The following is a 16767-nucleotide window of genomic DNA, read 5'->3' as shown; positions in this document are numbered from 1 at the left end:
CGCCATCCACCAGCTCTCTTTTCCTTTGTTCCCATTGTCACGAAATAAAGTCGTTTCCGTTCTGTCTCAGCCATGCTGTACGCCCTGTGCTTCGAACACGACAGCATCCAGGGGTGGCGATCAGGGCACTTCGATCTGCCACGGAGCTAGTCGTGGGCACTGGCATCATTTATCGTACGTCTCTGCCCTCAGCTAATTTTTTGCTTCCTGTTTACTTTTGAAAATTTTGTCTTTCCTGCTCCCCTGCCTGCCATGTTTTCAGAATTATGAGCCTTGGATTTTCTTTGCTACTTCGTGCATTCTCTTTTTGCGCTAACTCCTGCAGACATAATTAGACGAATAATCGACAAATGTCTGAAATCGATTTTGGTTATGAATTTTAGGGTATATTAAACTTTTCCAAAATATTTCAGCAAACATATGCGATTCTTAATTTACGTATTGAACACGGCTTGGAAATTCTAGAGGCCCGTGTTGTGTGCAATGTCAGTACACGTTAACGAACCGCAGGTGGTCGAAATTTCCAGAGCCCTTCGCTACGGCGTCCCCATAGCCTGAGTTGCTTTGGGACGTTAAACCCCAATAAACCAAACCGAATGCGGTTTGCCATAAAACGGATATATCGAACTACCAAGCTGTGCTTGCTTGGATGGTGGGCGGCAGGCTTTGTCTCACTGCACGATTGACTAGTGGTGGTGCAGCAAGCATTCGCGGCATCGGTCACGTTGTCACAGAATATATAATGGCATAAATATTTGGTACCCAGATGGTAGCCGGTTGGACCGCGCCCATCATCGCCTCTCTCACCTTTCGGTGGGCCCCGGGAACAGGCTAGATGGCTGGTTGCAGCCTTCCCGCAGTCATCCTGTGCACAAGTTGACTGTCTCTTAGGTGGTGAAAAGGGCGGTAGCTTTCGTTCTTGTGTCCCATTTTTCACGCGACACCACTGTCATGTTGGGAAAACACCCTGGTTAACGTTTGGCTTGCCATCGCCACATGCTGCCTGTGCTGTGCGGCGAAGCCAGTCCATACACCATATCACAAGTAGTTTACAGTAGTGTAGACCATACAGCTCTCTCGTCCAGCCAGTGCTGCAGGAACACTAAAAAATTGACAGGGGCTTAGCGTAGTTAAACCGAGTAGACCTGCGAAAGCAGGTGTTAATTCTTCAATTAGCGGGGGCACTTAACGCCTTAGGGGTGTGGCATGATATCTTTAGTGGGTTAATGTCCATGTATGCTGAATTGGTAATTCCTACTTAAGATTCATAGATGGCGGCGAGCCCTCATACACCACTACCAGCACAGTGGCGCAGCGGTTAAGCGATGCGCCACTGCATTGGTAGGTGGCTGTTTCTGTCACAGCTCCCTGTAGGGATTGCGCCACCCATGTTGCTCTTCCTGAGCAACCTCCCGCGCAGATGGCACAACGCTCGTCCGAGCTTACCGAGGCGCCATCTGTTGGAGCGCAGTTGAAGCGGTTGCTAGGCAACGATGACTCAAGGTCGTTTGGCAGCCGCTCCGCCATGAGCATACGCGAAGAGCCTAGCTGGGCTCCAGTAGTGTTGCGTTCGCAACAAAATAGTCCCTGGAATATCTGAACAGTGTAGAACTATTTTTGGCCAATTTGTGCAGTAATTCAATAGTAGTTACAGCATAGTATTTTGAAGTACAGCACGCGTTCAAATTATGTACTGGCTAAGTTAATGGAGAAAGCCCGCGCGGCTCTGTGGAAGCCGGTTGCGAAGTAATGCACCACCATTCGCTAACCTGGCCTCCACAAGTCGGTCGCTCTGATTCTCCTGCACACTCTGTTGAGGGGGTGTACGCACTCCCTTGTTTTTCTGAAGGCACTGATATGATTCGGGAGATTTGTTTTGTTTTGCACACGGCAAGGAAGTTTGTTTAATAGCGCTTAAGGAAAAGCATGTACGTGAAGAGAGACATCGAAAAAACAACAAAAAGTGTCGATTGCTTCTCTACCCTCAGTGCTCCCCCCCTCCCCCTAGAAATTTGCACCCCCCCCCCCCCCCTAATTTCAATTCCTGGGGAAACCGAAGCAAGCAGAGCAGTTAGCCTTGAAAGTCATTAAATCGCTTCGCGTCGGAAAAAAACAAGCAAAGCGCTAAGCAATAATTATTGTTCTTATACCTCTGGACCTCAAGGTTTGAGCTGTGCAGCACAGCCTGCCCCTTTTCAGGTTGTGGGTTCGGGATTTTCGGGGTGGCCTGCATGCTTTGGCAAGCTTATGTAGTGTGATGCACTGTAATGTGTCCTCCGCATAGTTGGCATGTGTTTGAGTATAATGTAGGGTTGTTAAGAGTGGACAACGTGGTCCTGAGAGCTGGGTGTGTCTCATCGCAAAGCAAGGGATATGACGAGGCCTGGCGCCGGCGGCAGAAGCATAGACGACGACGGACGGGGGTTGTTGCTCTCCAAATCACCGAACCTCCGAACCGATCGAAGGACGCTGTCTCCCACGGGCCTGGGAGAAATTACTGTCAAACGAGTGTCGTCGTTAGGCAACGATGTGGCGAGAACTTGGGACAGCAGCAGCAACGCTGGAAGCAGAGATGCACATGAAGCACGGCGGACAGCGGTATACGTTGGCCGAGTCGGCCTTCGGCTCACCGAACGGGATGATGCTACGCAAGGTCACGCTGAGCGAGGCTGCTAATTGAAAGACGCTGTGTCGAAGGGGTCTCGTGCTTCGGCCATCCGGCGGGGGAGTTCGAGAAGGTTAAACCACCTGCGAAGAGACTGCGGGATTCTGCTTTCCCACGGAGGCAACGCACAGAAAACTTGCGGCAGTGGTCAAGGTGACGCATCTGTGTTTGATGACTGTCTTCCCCTTCTCATCCCCCGAGCTGTGAGAGAGCGAGAGAGCTTCAGCACCGCCCGTGCCGTGGGTGGTACCGCCAGCGTCATCAATGGCCCATCCGATTGGACAACGTTATTCGAACTAAGTTCCCCAGTCAGGGATCTGGGGAACGCGAACCGTATTTAACGGGATGTTGTGTGATCGGAGCATTGCTTTGCATAGCATTGCATTGCATTCGATTCGATTCTCTTCTGTAAATATGTAGAATAAACCCTTCTGTACAGTTTCCTCGATAACGCAGTCCGACATCGTCATTCGGAGCCGGTACCTGCGAGGCTAAACGAGTTAGTCATCTCCAGGACCCCTCCGTCTTCAACTCTGGTTCCAGCGGTGGGATAGAAGCCCCATCTTTAACACTGGTTCCAGCGGTTGGGCTTGTGGCCCCCCGTTCTCAACACTGGTGGCAGCGGTGGGACTGTAGCCCCGTTACCAACACTGGTTGGCAGCAGCTGGGATGGACCGTGCGACATCGTGCTTTCTCCACGGGTGAGCGTTTTGGTTTTGCTATGGGATTCGCCAGGCTTTAAGATTCAGAGAATAATCTTGACTGGGAATCGGGGCTTTGTCGTTTGAGAGGGGTTATTCTCAAGGCACTGTTGTGTTAGCAGAGCCAAAGCGGAGAAAGCGTTGTCATGGACCTAATGAGGTTGTACAAGTCGGACTTGCTGTTGATATGCGAGGAACTGTCAGTTGAAGTGCCTAGCAAACTAACCAAAATTGAATTGGGCGAATTCATTCTTAAACAAGTCAAGCATAACGATCAGTTGCTGGTAGATACGTGGAATTTGGTACAAGGGGAAAAAGCCCGCAAAGTAAAAGCCGACCAGGAGGCTAAAGAGAAAGCCGACCAGGAGGCTAAAGAGAAAGCCGATCAGGAGAAAAAAGCACGTAAGGAGCAAGCTGATCGAGAGTGGGAAAAAGAGAAGGAACGGCAACGGCAACAGTGGAAGGTTGAAATTGAAACAAAGAAACTAAAGATATTAGAACTTCAAAACGAAATACGAAGAAAGGGCGGTAGTGTGAGAGCCGGAAGTCCTGAAAGAGCAAGCGATGCTTATGAAATAGGTCCGCAGATAAGACCCGAAAAGTCTGTGACCGTAGCCGCGTTGGTAAATCGCGACACCATGAGGGAAGTGGCAGAGAACGCGTTCAACCGGTACGGTAGTCCAAGGAAAGCCGCAGAATCCGAGACCGTGTCCAGTGTAGTTGGACGTAATGCTAAGAGAGAGCATTCCGAGATAGCGTCTCAACGACACGAGTGCGAGGATTCTCCTCCGAGTGAGGCAGGAGTGGCAACGGACAACTTTGTCGGGACAGTTGCGAGCGCGACACTTTCAGTAGAATCGATACAGGCGTCAAACCGGCAGGACCGCGAAAAGGGAGATTTTAATATCGGAAAAAGTTTCGAGGTAGAAACAGCGGAAACCCCTTTTGAGAGTAACAACCGCGGTAAGAGCGAGTTGGGATGTCACAGTGGCTTCAGTGACAAAGGCTCCGGAGAGGCTACCTTGGTAATACTGGCACAAGAAGAGTGCGAGGCTGCCGGGGAAAAGGATAGCCATAAGAGCCAGGCGGGCTCAGTTGTAGCTGAGCACTGCAGTGCAGAGAATGGCGCGCAGAGCGACAGCCAGGCGGGCTCAGTTGTAGCTGAACACTGCAGTAGAGAGAATGGCGCGCAGAGCGACAGCCAGGCGGGCTCAGTTGTAGCTGAGCACTGCAATGTAGACAATGGCGCGCAGAGCGACAGCCAGGCGGGCTCAGTTGTAGCTGAGCACTGCAACGCAGAGAATGGAGCGCAAAACGACAGACAAGCTGGAGAGGACAAACCCCTAAGGAATGAGCCAGGGATCTCAGGGGCAGTTTCATGTCCGTCTGTCAGCTGCGTGGAGCTGGCACTCTGCTGCGAAGGCACAGAGGCCAGTTTGGAATTTCAAGACAATTTCCGAGGTGCGACTGAGAAACTAGAGAGAGCTAGTTGCGATCAAGAAACGCACGCGGTACAGGCTAGGCGCAGAAAAAGAAAAAGGGCAAGAACCAAGAGGAAACGGATCAAATTCAAAGCCCTAAATTCGGTTGCGCAGACAGGGGCGAAAGAAAGAAATGCGGTGGAAGGAAAGGCGAAGCCTTCCCGCGTTGCGCCTCGTAAACTTACGCTTGCAGTTACTGGTCAGGCGGCACGCGAGTCAAAGGCTGACCGCAGTAATGACAAGGGAAGAGCACGTCTTCCAAGCAAAACAGGCGCGAAGTGCTTCAAGGGGCATCGGCCTGTAAGAAAGCCTAGACCGCGCCGTCCGGACAAAAAGCCAGTTAGGAAAAAGGCAAAGCGGCCCAAGAGATCAGAAACCGCAAGGTTGCGCGGCACTCAGCGCATGCGAACGCAGGCGTCGAACAACCGAGACGACACATGCAGGCGTGTTCGGCGGGCGCACTTGAAAAGGAATCGTCCTTCACATTTGGCACCGCATTCTAGGAAGCGCGCATGGCGAATGGGTAGCCGAGCTTCCTGCGTGGGGCGAGAGAAAGAGGTACCTTCTCGCGCTGGTCACTGCTCGTTGTCCAGAGCCAGAGTCGGTTATCGACATTGTAGGCGCGACCAAGGTTTTCGTAGAGCCTCGAGGGGGCGCGGAAACGACAGTGAGAGTCGGGGATCGTTTTTTTCTGCAGCCTTTTGTCACGAGTTGACCGCAGTACAATCAGTCAAAGCGCGACCCCGGCGGGCGCGTCTGAAAGACTAATCCTTTCAACTCGGCGGCGGGGAGTCAGCTTTCCCCCCCGCGTGGCGACTCGAAGTGGCTGTTTCGTTTTTTTTATTCCTCTTTTTTTTTCTGTGTGTGTTTATGAAATCAGGCAGGGAAAGGCTACTTTTGAGTTAAAACGAGTTGATCGGAAGTTAGTTTTTTTTTCCTTACCTTAGACAAAGGCTATGGTGTCACTGAGTTAGAAATCACAGGTGTCGATTTCCCATGCTACCAAGAGATAAGGGCACTCACAGGAGTGCAGCTCGAGTAGAACTACGCTTAACGTCGCGTAGACGGAGCGTAGATCCCTTGATTGACTGACACCTTACGAAAAGGGAGCCTCACTGACGTACACTGAAATGACCGAAGAGAAAACTCGTCTGGGGGAAGCGCTCGTGTCCAGACCTTTGCTTCAGACCACTTACTATGGTAAAGAGTTTATAGTTCAGTGTGACGCCAGTGATAGAGGACTGGGTGCTGTTTTAAGCCAAGTGGGAGACGACCACGAAGAACACCCGATTCTGTACGTCAGCCGCAAGCTGACCTGTAGAGAAGAAGCGTACAGCGCTTCAGAAAAAGAGTGCGCGTGTTTAGTTTGGGCGGCACAGAAGTTGTCGTGTTACCTGTACGGCGCAAAGTTCATCTTTGAGACTGACCATTGCCCTCTAACCTGGCTGCGACAAATGTCTCCCAAAAATGGTCGCTTGCTCAGATGGAGTCTAGCTCTCCAACAGTACAATTTCTCGGTGCGTTACAAGAAGGGAAAACTGCACGGAAATGCTGATGGTTTAAGCCGACTATTTTAAGCGGGAGAAATTAGTAGGACAACCTACTGTGTGTGTGTGTGTGTTTTTTTTTCTTTAACCTTGGTCCAAGCAGTCCGTCTTTGGCGATTTCAAAGGGGATATTTTGCGCTTTCTCGGCACCAAAATTACGCCAAAATTCAGTCATGTTTTAGTAAACATTTGTTGTCATTGTGGGAAGCCTGGTGGGTCTTTGGCAAATTCCGAGCGCTTGCTTGTGGGTCAGTGCCCTGTCTCGTGGAACAGTCCACTGATGCCATTCTTTGTTGAATGTTCGAGCTTGGATGCCATTTCTGGAAACCAGCCCTTCCACCCGACTCCGGCCTCATCTCTTCCTGCCCAGCGGTCGTGAACGCTGGCCATTCGAGATTTTTCGGGCCGCGGACGAGCTGTTAAGAGTGGACAACGTGGTCCTGAGAGCTGGGTGTGTCTCATCGCAAAGCAAGGGATATGACGAGGCCTGGCGCCGGCGGCAGAAGCATAGACGACGACGGACGGGGGTTGTTGCTCTCCAAATCACCGAACCTCCGAACCGATCGAAGGACGCTGTCTCCCACGGGCCTGGGAGAAATTACTGTCAAACGAGTGTCGTCGTTAGGCAACGATGTGGCGAGAACTTGGGACAGCAGCAGCAACGCTGGAAGCAGAGATGCACATGAAGCACGGCGGACAGCGGTATACGTTGGCCGAGTCGGCCTTCGGCTCACCGAACGGGATGATGCTACGCAAGGTCACGCTGAGCGAGGCTGCTAATTGAAAGACGCTGTGTCGAAGGGGTCTCGTGCTTCGGCCATCCGGCGGGGGAGTTCGAGAAGGTTAAACCACCTGCGAAGAGACTGCGGGATTCTGCTTTCCCACGGAGGCAACGCACAGAAAACTTGCGGCAGTGGTCAAGGTGACGCATCTGTGTTTGATGACTGTCTTCCCCTTCTCATCCCCCGAGCTGTGAGAGAGCGAGAGAGCTTCAGCACCGCCCGTGCCGTGGGTGGTACCGCCAGCGTCATCAATGGCCCATCCGATTGGACAACGTTATTCGAACTAAGTTCCCCAGTCAGGGATCTGGGGAACGCGAACCGTATTTAACGGGATGTTGTTGTGTGATCGGAGCATTGCTTTGCATAGCATTGCATTGCATTCGATTCGATTCTCTTCTGTAAATATGTAGAATAAACCCTTCTGTACAGTTTCCTCGATAACGCAGTCCGACATCGTCATTAGACAGTTTTAGTATAGCGTTTGCGTTTTTTGCGTACGCAACACGCAAGATGTTTGCGTACGCTAAATTCAAAGCGCGATCAACACTTTTAGGTGAGCGTTTGCGGACCGTTCCGCAATAGGCGCTAAGTAGACATACAACATCCAGGTTCAGCCCCGTTTGGGTAAGTACCTAGCGCCACCACACATCGACAAAAAAAATTTGAGGTCGTTTTGATCCAAACCAAGCCAAACTCTCAAAGCGCGCGCTTTTTCGTTTTTGTCTGCAACCTCTGCTTTTCGGGTGATTTCCCCAGCCTTCACGACATGCCTTCAAGCATCCTGTGCGATCATCGCCTCCTCTCTGTGCTCACTTGGGCGGAAATCGACGACCTCATGTTGCCGCATGCGGAGCGATGGTTACTGAGAGGAGATTTTTCAGTGGACTACTTGGAGTACGAAATGAGGCGCCAACGGGAGTCGGAGCTACTGCGATACCGTTCCCGCCACGGACTGCTGGACATAGACAACATCGAGAGCTCCTTATTCAAGCAGCAATTTCGTTTTGAAAAAGACGACATTACCGAACTGCTATGTGCTCTGATGGTGCCGGACACTGTTATTAGTGCCCAGAACGTCAAGGTGCCTGGCCGCGAAGCACTCTGCCTCACCCTTCGTCGGCTGGCGTACCCCAATCGATGGTGCGACCTAGAGCTCATCTTCGGGAGGCACACTTCGGTCATGTCGAGCATAACATCGAAAATGCTCAACCACATCGTCACCAACTTCGGGCACCTTTTGAATGACATTAACAACCATCAGTGGCTTTCCTCTCCCACTCTCAGGGAATTCGCTAATGTAAGTCAGTTTTAAGGCGAAAGCCTTTAATGCCTCGTACTGGGAATACTGGGAATCGAACCAGGGCCTTTGGCATTAGTGAACGCATGGGTTTCATAAATAAAATAAAAGGAATAAAAAATAATAAAACAAATAATAAAATGAAAAATAAAATAGAAGAATAGATAAAAACTAAAGGAAAAGAAACAAAAAGAAAGTAAATGTTAAATGTAAGATATAAAAACAATAAGAATAAAAATGAAAAAATAAAATAAAAAACCAAACAAACAGTGCGCCAGGAAAGGATTTCGCCTTGCAGCACTTTAGAGAGCCAAAGTGCCCCTTGAATTTTATCACTCCAAAAATTAGACATATTGCGAAAGTGTCAATAGTTCCACGTCGCAACGGTCCATAAATGTGAGACACTACAATATTAGGATGGCCGCTGAGGCTACCTGACCTTTTTAAAGCTTTTACCATTAGCCATTGCTAGATCTCGTCTTCTCTGTTATTACTAGGTAGTTAAACTTTTTAGGCCCTTTACACCACTGATCACGTTCCACATATTTATTAAATCCCGCAGAAAACATTTTCCATACCTTGTGCTTGGCGCATGATGGCCTTAGCTGCCTATGTGCCATAAAACCCAACACAACACACACACACACAATATTAGCACACAATATTAGCAATCACATCAGCGCTGTGTCGTCCGTTTTCTTGTCTTTTGAGCTCGTCTTCGTTCGCGCTGTTTATTCAAGATGCTTAACCAATTAGCCCGCCAAAACGTATTAATTAAATAGAAACCTTACACCTTAGCAGTGTGAGGTTACTATATGGTGCGAGGGCAGCAGTGCGCTGTTCATCTTTCTTTGGCTGTAACCAAAGATGAAGCATTAGATCAGTCGGTATGGATCGCCGCATGCAATTTGCCTGAGCCGAGGAAATAATTTATAACGCAATTTCTGATTTTATCATGCAGGTTCCGTTACCACAGTGTGTTGTGCTAAAATTGTAAAAGCTCACATTTATGGTTTGTTATGGTCTGAAGGTTCATGTATGCCCCACACGGTTATTGATTAATCATTTTTTGTTGCTACAGGCTGTCAAAAACAAAGGTGCACCTCTGTCAAACTGTGTTGGATTCATTGATGGCACTGCCCGTGCCATATGTCGCCCCAAAAGGAACCAGCAGGACTACTTTTCGGGACACAAAAGAATGCACTGCGTGAAATATCAATCACTGATGTGTCCGAATGGTATCGTGTGCCAACTAGATGGACCTTATCCTGGAAGACGACATGATGCAGGTAAGTCACTGGGCTAGATTACGCAATTATGGTTGTGTAATCTGCTGCAACGTGTCACAGCTTTGAAACTCATGACCTGGCGGACAAAAACATAGAATCTATCATACTACAAGTTGCACTTAGTGACAGAGTGACGTGTTCCAAAGCCAGATTGATTTCAGGAGGCCTAAAAGTGTTCAGAGCTAACCTTATTGCAAGGGTGCTATGTACTTTGACTACAGGAATGGCTCTAGTTTTAGGTTTCTGTGCACGTGCCTTTATGTGCGTTTTTGTGTTGCAGGAATACTGGAGGCAAGTGGTGCATACTCCAAAATTGAAAAGCTTGCCAGCGAGGAGAACTTTGTTATCTACGGAGATCCGGCGTATCCGTTGAAACCACTGTTGCTGAAGCCCTACGGAGGTGCTTTCCTGACACCTCGTCAGCAGGCGTTTAACCATGCGATGAGCCAAGTTCGGCTAGCGGTTGAATGGGGATTTGGGAAGGTCGCCGCAGAATTCGCGTTTTTAGATTTCAAAAAGAACCAGAAGCTTCTGAGACAACAGGTGGCACAGATGTACAAAGCTGGGACTATTCTCAGCAACTGCCACACCTGCATGTATGGCAGTCAGGTGTCTTCATACTTTGGCCTGTGCCCTCCATTGCTGAAGACTTACTTGACCCCATCTGCTACATAAAATGCCACTCTAATCCCTTCAAGCACCAATCAAACCTGCTGAGAGAACAACAGTCCTGCCTCATTAATATAACTCCTGTTAATATGGACGACATGAATTATGGACAACTTTTCTGGGGATTAAACTTTTTTTAATGTGTTCATACCTTGTTAATATGGAAACTCGCTGTGTGGTGAATGCACAAAGAAAAATTCTCAGAGCCCATAGGGGCTTTAAAGTGAAAGGTTGCTAAGTCTGCGCTCCCTTACCATTTGCCATATTGCATAAACGGCTCTGAAGGAAAGTAGGTATTCTAATTCAGCAGCTCTTAGCCGACAGAGTCGTGAGGCCCTGGGATGTGAACAGATGTAGAAGGAACCAGTTCGTCTGGCCATGAGACGCCATGAAGCATATACACATATCCCTACACACGTGAAATGGTACATTATTTTGAGTGTAATGGCACTCAGGATAATACACTTTGGAAATCCCAAAACTGTGTCTCATCTCGGCTTCAATAATCCCCATTATGCACAGAACCATACCTTAACCATAACACGTATTTTTTTCTTTGCGATTCCTTTGCTCGGGAACCAAAGTGTTCATATTAAAGAGGCACGACTGTAACAACGTTTAGCTTGTATCCACATAACCTTGACACAGTGCTTGAAGGGACTAAGTGAATGGGTCTTTTCCTCATGTGCAGTCACACTAATGAAGGTAATGAAAGTACACGTCTTGCAGGTGAAATGAGGAGTGGTATAGAATGAAAGCAATCATTTTCCACCATTGTCTTTGTGTACTTTATTTTATTTAAAGGAGGCATGCAAAGATAATATAGCAGAACCTGTTTGTGTAGGACATTGCACTTTCCCACAGTTGTCTTTGTGGACTACAGTTTATTTATTTTTGTAAGCAGGCGGTCCACGATGTTCATCATTGCCTGATGTTGGGCTGCAGAGCGATGACGTTCTTCTGCAAGCTGCTGTAGCAGTTCTTCTTGCATCTTAAGCTGTGCTGCATGCTTTTCTGCTTTGCGGCTTGCTTCCGCCTCCTTCAAACGCACCTCAGTGAGGGTTCGCTCCCTTTCCCACGCAAGCCGGCTCTCCTCAAGAGCCAAACGCCGTGATTCGATTAGATTATCTTTTTCTTTCATCAGCATATCATGCCTCATCCTCTTCTCTAGAAACTCATAATCTATACTGTCTTGCTTCCTTTTCCCTGCAGAGGACAATTCACAAAACCTGTTAAGCATGCAACTAATGCAAATTGCATCACAGGAACTTCATACACATGAGCTAAAATTTAGAAACACAGGTGAAACCACTGTTATTAACATAGCTGGCACACGAGCAACCCTTCGCATGTGAGGCCAATGTGAAATGGAATGCCTCACGAGTCGGCATCACTCTCACGGAAAGGTCTGAAGAATGCGGATCAAAGGCAACAAAGAATACAGCTCCTTTGCTGACATCCCTCTTACTTGAAAAGTAATGATGTAAATGCTTTTTGGGTCAAAGTGGTGAAGCCTGCATGCCTCAATGTTTTTCACTGTCACGTCCCAGGTGTACTGGTGTTATCACTCCTGAGAAAAGAATCATTCATTTTGTTACCCTTCAGTGTCATGTATGTGATTAAACGAGCTATGCTTTCACTTCCCCTTGATTTGTGTTCAATTTTTGCTTCCAGGGATTTTAGAAAGGTTAATTGAGCCAAACTAACACCAAAGTCCTACAAATTTCCGTGTTTCTTTGTGTTTGTCTCTCGGAAATCCAAACAATGTTCTTGTTGTCGAGCAAGATTTAGGGCTCATGTGTACACGTTTGTGACCAGAATAACAACGCTGATATTGGAGATAATAAAAAAAAGCTCTCGAGTGGCGAACCTCTATATAATGTGCCATATAATCCTCGCATTGCTTACAGTCAACAGTGTATTGCTATGCACTTGAGAAGAATGCACTTGTCTCATTCTCATTTGGCATCAAGCCTTCGTATAATCTCTAGCTGCATGACTTCCTGCTCAAGTTGGTTCTGTTTTGCAATAACTATTTCAGAGTGCATATTTCAATCAGTATTAAGGCCTGCTAATTTTGCCTCAGTCATAGTGACAGCAGTCCATCCATATTCAGCTAGTGAAGAATTGATTCTGGCAGATCATGAGATGCTACATTTTTAGTGGCACTTTCACTTCACACAGCAGAAGAATGCAGGCAGCGAAAGATAACTTAGTAATTCATGCTACACCTCATAGCCCACTGCACAGAAACCCTAGCTTGTCTGTATCACTGCAGTTCTAAGTACCTACAATGAGCCCTCTGATCTAATTGATATAAATAAAACTTAGTATAAGTTTAATTCTGGTATAGTAAAAACAAGTGGTGCAGACCACCTCAAGTAATCAATGACAATCAAGACCTTGCTGATTAATTTTTATTTTTTATTTTATTTATTGATACTGCGATCTTTTACAAGACCTTCGCAGGGTGGGCACACAATACATAAATTCTGGAAACAACAAAAACGACCTCAGGAACAAGCAAACCCTACAAGAACAATTGATCAACAATTTAAGATCAAGAACACAATTGCAAAAAGTACAAATGAAACACAGAAATGTAGCGGTACGACATTATAAAAAAAAGTTAAAGGTGGCTTTCAAACCTTTTTAGTGAAGTTTGGGTTACTGCATCATTAGTTAGATTATTCCAGTCTGCAATCGTTCTGGGGAAAAAGGAGTACTTAAAGGTGTTAATTCGTGCGTTTAATGGTGTTACTGTAAAATCATGGCGTTGTCTTGTGTTCTACCCTGAGGAGAACGATATAATATCGGATGTGTCAATATTGTACTGACCTTTGATTAACTGAAATAAAAATTTTAGACGACAGATGCGATTTCTGTGAGAGACTGGAAGCAAACCACTTTGATTAAGAAGTGCAGTGATAGATGTGCGGTTATATGAATTGTAAATAAACCGTGCTGCTTTCTTTCGGACTCTGTCTAATTTAGCAATGTTAGATTTAGTGAAAGGATCCCAGATTATGACGGCATATTCTAACATAGGGCGAATAATAGTGTTATATGAAAGTGAACGTACACTGGCGGGGCCGAGCTTCAGAGCACGTCGGAGGAAAAATAGTTTGCGTAGGGCATTAGCTGTAACGTTGTCAACGTGTTCTGTCCAGGAGAGGTTATTGCAGATCCGCAGACCTAGGTATTTGTAAGTATTCACTTGAGAGAGAACTTTGTTTTTAGCAGTATAGTTAAACAAAAGAGGCTTCTTTTTCTGGGTTATATGCATGAACACTGTTTTATCATAATTAACGCACATTTGCCATTGGTCACACCATGTTATTATCTTAGTGAAATCGTCATTTAACCGTACTTGGTCCTCAGTAGTAGTAATCTTTTCATATAACACACAATCGTCAGCATACAATCTAACAGAAACTGAGATGTTATCGACAATGTCATTAATAAAAATCAAGAAGAGGAGTGGCCCAAGAACAGATCCTTGGGGAACGCCGGAATCAACAGGAACTGGAGGAGAAGGGGAATTATTTACTACTACAAACTGACGACGGTTTCTTAAGTAGGCTGTAATCCATGCGAGTAATTTGTCATTTTTTAGTACATTACCTAATTTGTGAAGAAGCTTGTTATGCGAAACTTTATCAAATGCTTTTTTAAAGTCCATAAATATAGCGTCAGTCTGCTTTCCTTCATTTATTGCCTGCGCAAAATCATGTATAGTTTGTACTAGCTGAGTGGCAGTGGAAAATCCTCGTCTGAAGCCATGCTGTGCATTAGTTAGAAAATTGTTTTGTTCAAGAAAATCTGCTATCTATTCTTCTATTCTTCTTGTGAATAGAAGAATAGATAAGAATAGAATAGAATAGATAAAATCTATTCTTCTTGTGAAGTTCATTGTGAAGTGGTTATTTTGTTATAAGTTGCAATAATGTAACCCTTTGGAGTTTTGGTTCGTGGAAATATTTATAGGTGCAACCAGCTTGTACTAATAATTTCTGTGCAACTGATGCACCACAATGCCTCGCGTTGAAAAGGTGCATCATCTTTTTGCAGGGCTGTTTATTTCTATAAGAACACGTCTTGCAAAAGTATTAAATGTGTAGACCCCGCTTACCTCGCTGCAGCTCACTTCGGGCAGCTGGCCGTGAGGAAGTACTGGCTTCGCACGAAGACTGGCTCTCAGAAGCTGCTGCAGCAGGCTCCCGATCACTGCTCCCGTCAGCGTCCGGTAGGCTGGCGCGGGGGGAAAACTGCTCCAAGGGCCCCTCTAGCTGCTGCAGATTCATATTGCCATCTTCGTCGATTACGAAGAGCTGAACCCGTGACGCGCCCGAGTCATCTTGGCTGCCTGAAGTGGAGCACAAAAATCCAAACACATTAATCAGCGATGTCATGTAAATTTAATGACTAGATCTGCAGGTGGCCGCATACTTACTCGGTTGCAACAGGCTGTCATCAGTGACATCCAATACGACGCCATCCGCAGCAAAATCCCGAGCCCGTGCTCCAGGGATGCGCTTTGCTGGCACTGGGGGTTCAGGCCTTGCTCGCCGAGGCGCTCTAATTTTATGCCCGCCCTCCCTCACTATATCTATTATCTCTTGCAATAACTGTTCCCTTTCGCTGTACTGTTCTTCAGTTCCAGACCTGCGTGTACGGGAACAGCTTGAAACTTTGGCACTCTTCACGTTTCGACTATCTTTTCATGCAATCAAAACAACTTACTTGCGCAGGTTCACACGATCGTTGGCCGCGTACTGGCTCAGCAGCAGCTCGGCACGTTCGCGCACAGCGCGAGCTGTGAACGCCTTTGCCGAATACTCGCCAAGAGTTCTTGCGATTTCGGCCCACTTGAGCGGGTTTGCGAATGGGTTGCATTCGCGAACCTCGCGCAAAAGCTCTATGTCATCCGCCACCGAAAAGTGCGCGCGGCTAGCGGCCATGGTTGTCACGTGTACGAAAACGAAACTAAAACTTCTGAGAAGTGCTAAAAATGGCCGTTGCCATGACGACAGTGTACACAACCTGTCGTTAGGCTTACGGGCTTGAAAACAGACTGCTATCTCAAAAGTACCGGCAAGTTATCGCACATAGCATTGCGTCCCAGTGAAACGACAGAAAGCGGAAGCGAATACCACCATTTATTGCCAGTTGAGCGCCCGAATAACTCAATGACGAGGTATTTTAGAACCGAAGCGGGCAAACAGGGTGCCGCCATGTTGTCTCCGCAAGCCCCGCAAAGACGCTACGCTATTTCCAGAAAATTGCGTGCGTACGCTAAACGCTAAGCTTCTTTTAGCGTTCTGCGCATGCGCATTCTACATCCGCTATTTTATTGCGTACGCAAAGGTTTTGCGTACGCTATACTAAAACTGTCTATTCGGAGCCGGTACCTGCGAGGCTAAACGAGTTAGTCATCTCCAGGACCCCTCCGTCTTCAACTCTGGTTCCAGCGGTGGGATAGAAGCCCCATCTTTAACACTGGTTCCAGCGGTTGGGCTTGTGGCCCCCCGTTCTCAACAGGGTGTATATCGTGCAAGAGGCTGATGTGTGGGTGTGTGTTCGTCTGTGGCTGCCTTCAAGCTGCGGCATCTTCCCACGTCAGCTTCTTGTGCGGTGGGGGATATATTTGTTGATTTACCTTGTAGTAAATGAGGATTTCGCTGCACTGTTGTGGGACCGGCTCCAGGGCAGCTGTGTGTTCTTCCGGGGCCAGGTTAGATAGACCTCGGGCAGTGGCATGCGCACGCTCATTACCGCCTAAGAGCTCGTGGCTTGATGTCTAGGTGAGTATATATAGTTTCAGGAAGTTAGCGCTTTCGCATTGCTAAGAGGCGGTGTGCGTTTGCTGATATCAGGCCATTCGAGTAATTTTGACATGCTGCTTGGGAGTCTGAGATCGCGTGGATGTTATCTGCTCAGCTGCAGGCCATTACGAGAGCATTGGCCGTCTTCTCAGCTTCTACGGTTTCGGAGGTTTGTATGGTGGTGGCTGAGGGTTCTGCAGGGTGCGGTCGATGACACAAGCGACCATAGCAGGTCATATTGCCCTGCGCCTGTGTATTTTACGTTTGTGATGTTCCCGTATTTTGCCTAAAATGATTTTGCTCTTGTGCGCCTTGCCTCCTTTCGGCACGGTACTCGGCATGCATGTTTTGTGGAATCATGTTGACTTTGATTCTTGTCCTGATGTCAGATTCCATTGTGACTGTTTGACAGTGTGCCCCGTTGTGTGCTGGATAGCCCAGTCTACGAATGTGCTCTCAGTATTCTCTTCATGTGCTTTCGGGCCATGTTGTGCATTCCCGGTGCTTCCAG

General features: G+C 47.5%; 2 protein-coding genes across 2 annotated transcripts; one reads left to right on the top strand and one right to left on the bottom strand.

Annotated features, from left to right (window-relative positions):
* Positions 1–7648: 7648 nt before the first annotated feature.
* On the top strand, positions 7649–15639 carry LOC149344921 (uncharacterized). Its single transcript, XM_089546408.1, has 3 exons — positions 7649–8473; positions 9555–9762; positions 10043–15639. The coding sequence occupies exons 1-3, from the start codon at positions 7943–7945 to the stop codon at positions 10435–10437; spliced, it is 1134 nt and encodes a 377-aa protein (XP_089402534.1). The 5' UTR covers positions 7649–7942; the 3' UTR covers positions 10438–15639.
* LOC149344922 (uncharacterized) lies at positions 9620–15131 on the bottom strand. The gene is made up of 3 exons (XM_089546407.1): positions 14885–15131; positions 14564–14797; positions 9620–11637 (listed from the first exon to the last, which is right to left on the bottom strand). Exons 2-3 carry the CDS (start codon positions 14733–14735, stop codon positions 11309–11311), a joined length of 501 nt encoding a protein of 166 aa, XP_089402533.1. The 5' UTR covers positions 14736–14797; positions 14885–15131; the 3' UTR covers positions 9620–11308.
* Positions 15640–16767: the final 1128 nt, after the last annotated feature.

This window comes from Amblyomma mixtum, chromosome 5, assembly GCF_055824585.1.
Source record: "Amblyomma mixtum isolate Tamu chromosome 5, ASM5582458v1, whole genome shotgun sequence".
NCBI lineage: Eukaryota > Metazoa > Arthropoda > Arachnida > Ixodida > Ixodidae > Amblyomma > Amblyomma mixtum.
The sequence above is the reverse complement of the archived record's forward strand: the minus strand, read 5'-3'. Positions and strand labels throughout refer to the sequence as shown.

What these genes read in the sequence shown, in the direction of transcription:
- LOC149344921 (XM_089546408.1), top strand. Translation starts at nt 7,943, where the DNA reads ATGCCTTCAAGCATCCTGTGCGATCATCGCCTCCTCTCTGTGCTCACT. An exon ending in CTCTCAGGGAATTCGCTAAT is followed by an intron (nt 8,474 to 9,554) that starts GTAAGTCAGTTT and finishes TTGTTGCTACAG; the next exon opens with GCTGTCAAAAACAAAGGTGC. An exon ending in TGGAAGACGACATGATGCAG is followed by an intron (nt 9,763 to 10,042) that starts GTAAGTCACTGG and finishes TTTGTGTTGCAG; the next exon opens with GAATACTGGAGGCAAGTGGT.
- LOC149344922 (XM_089546407.1), bottom strand. Translation starts at nt 14,735, where the DNA reads ATGAATCTGCAGCAGCTAGAGGGGCCCTTGGAGCAGTTTTCCCCCCGC. An exon ending in CCGAAGTGAGCTGCAGCGAG is followed by an intron (nt 11,638 to 14,563) that starts GTAAGCGGGGTC and finishes TGTCCTCTGCAG; the next exon opens with GGAAAAGGAAGCAAGACAGT.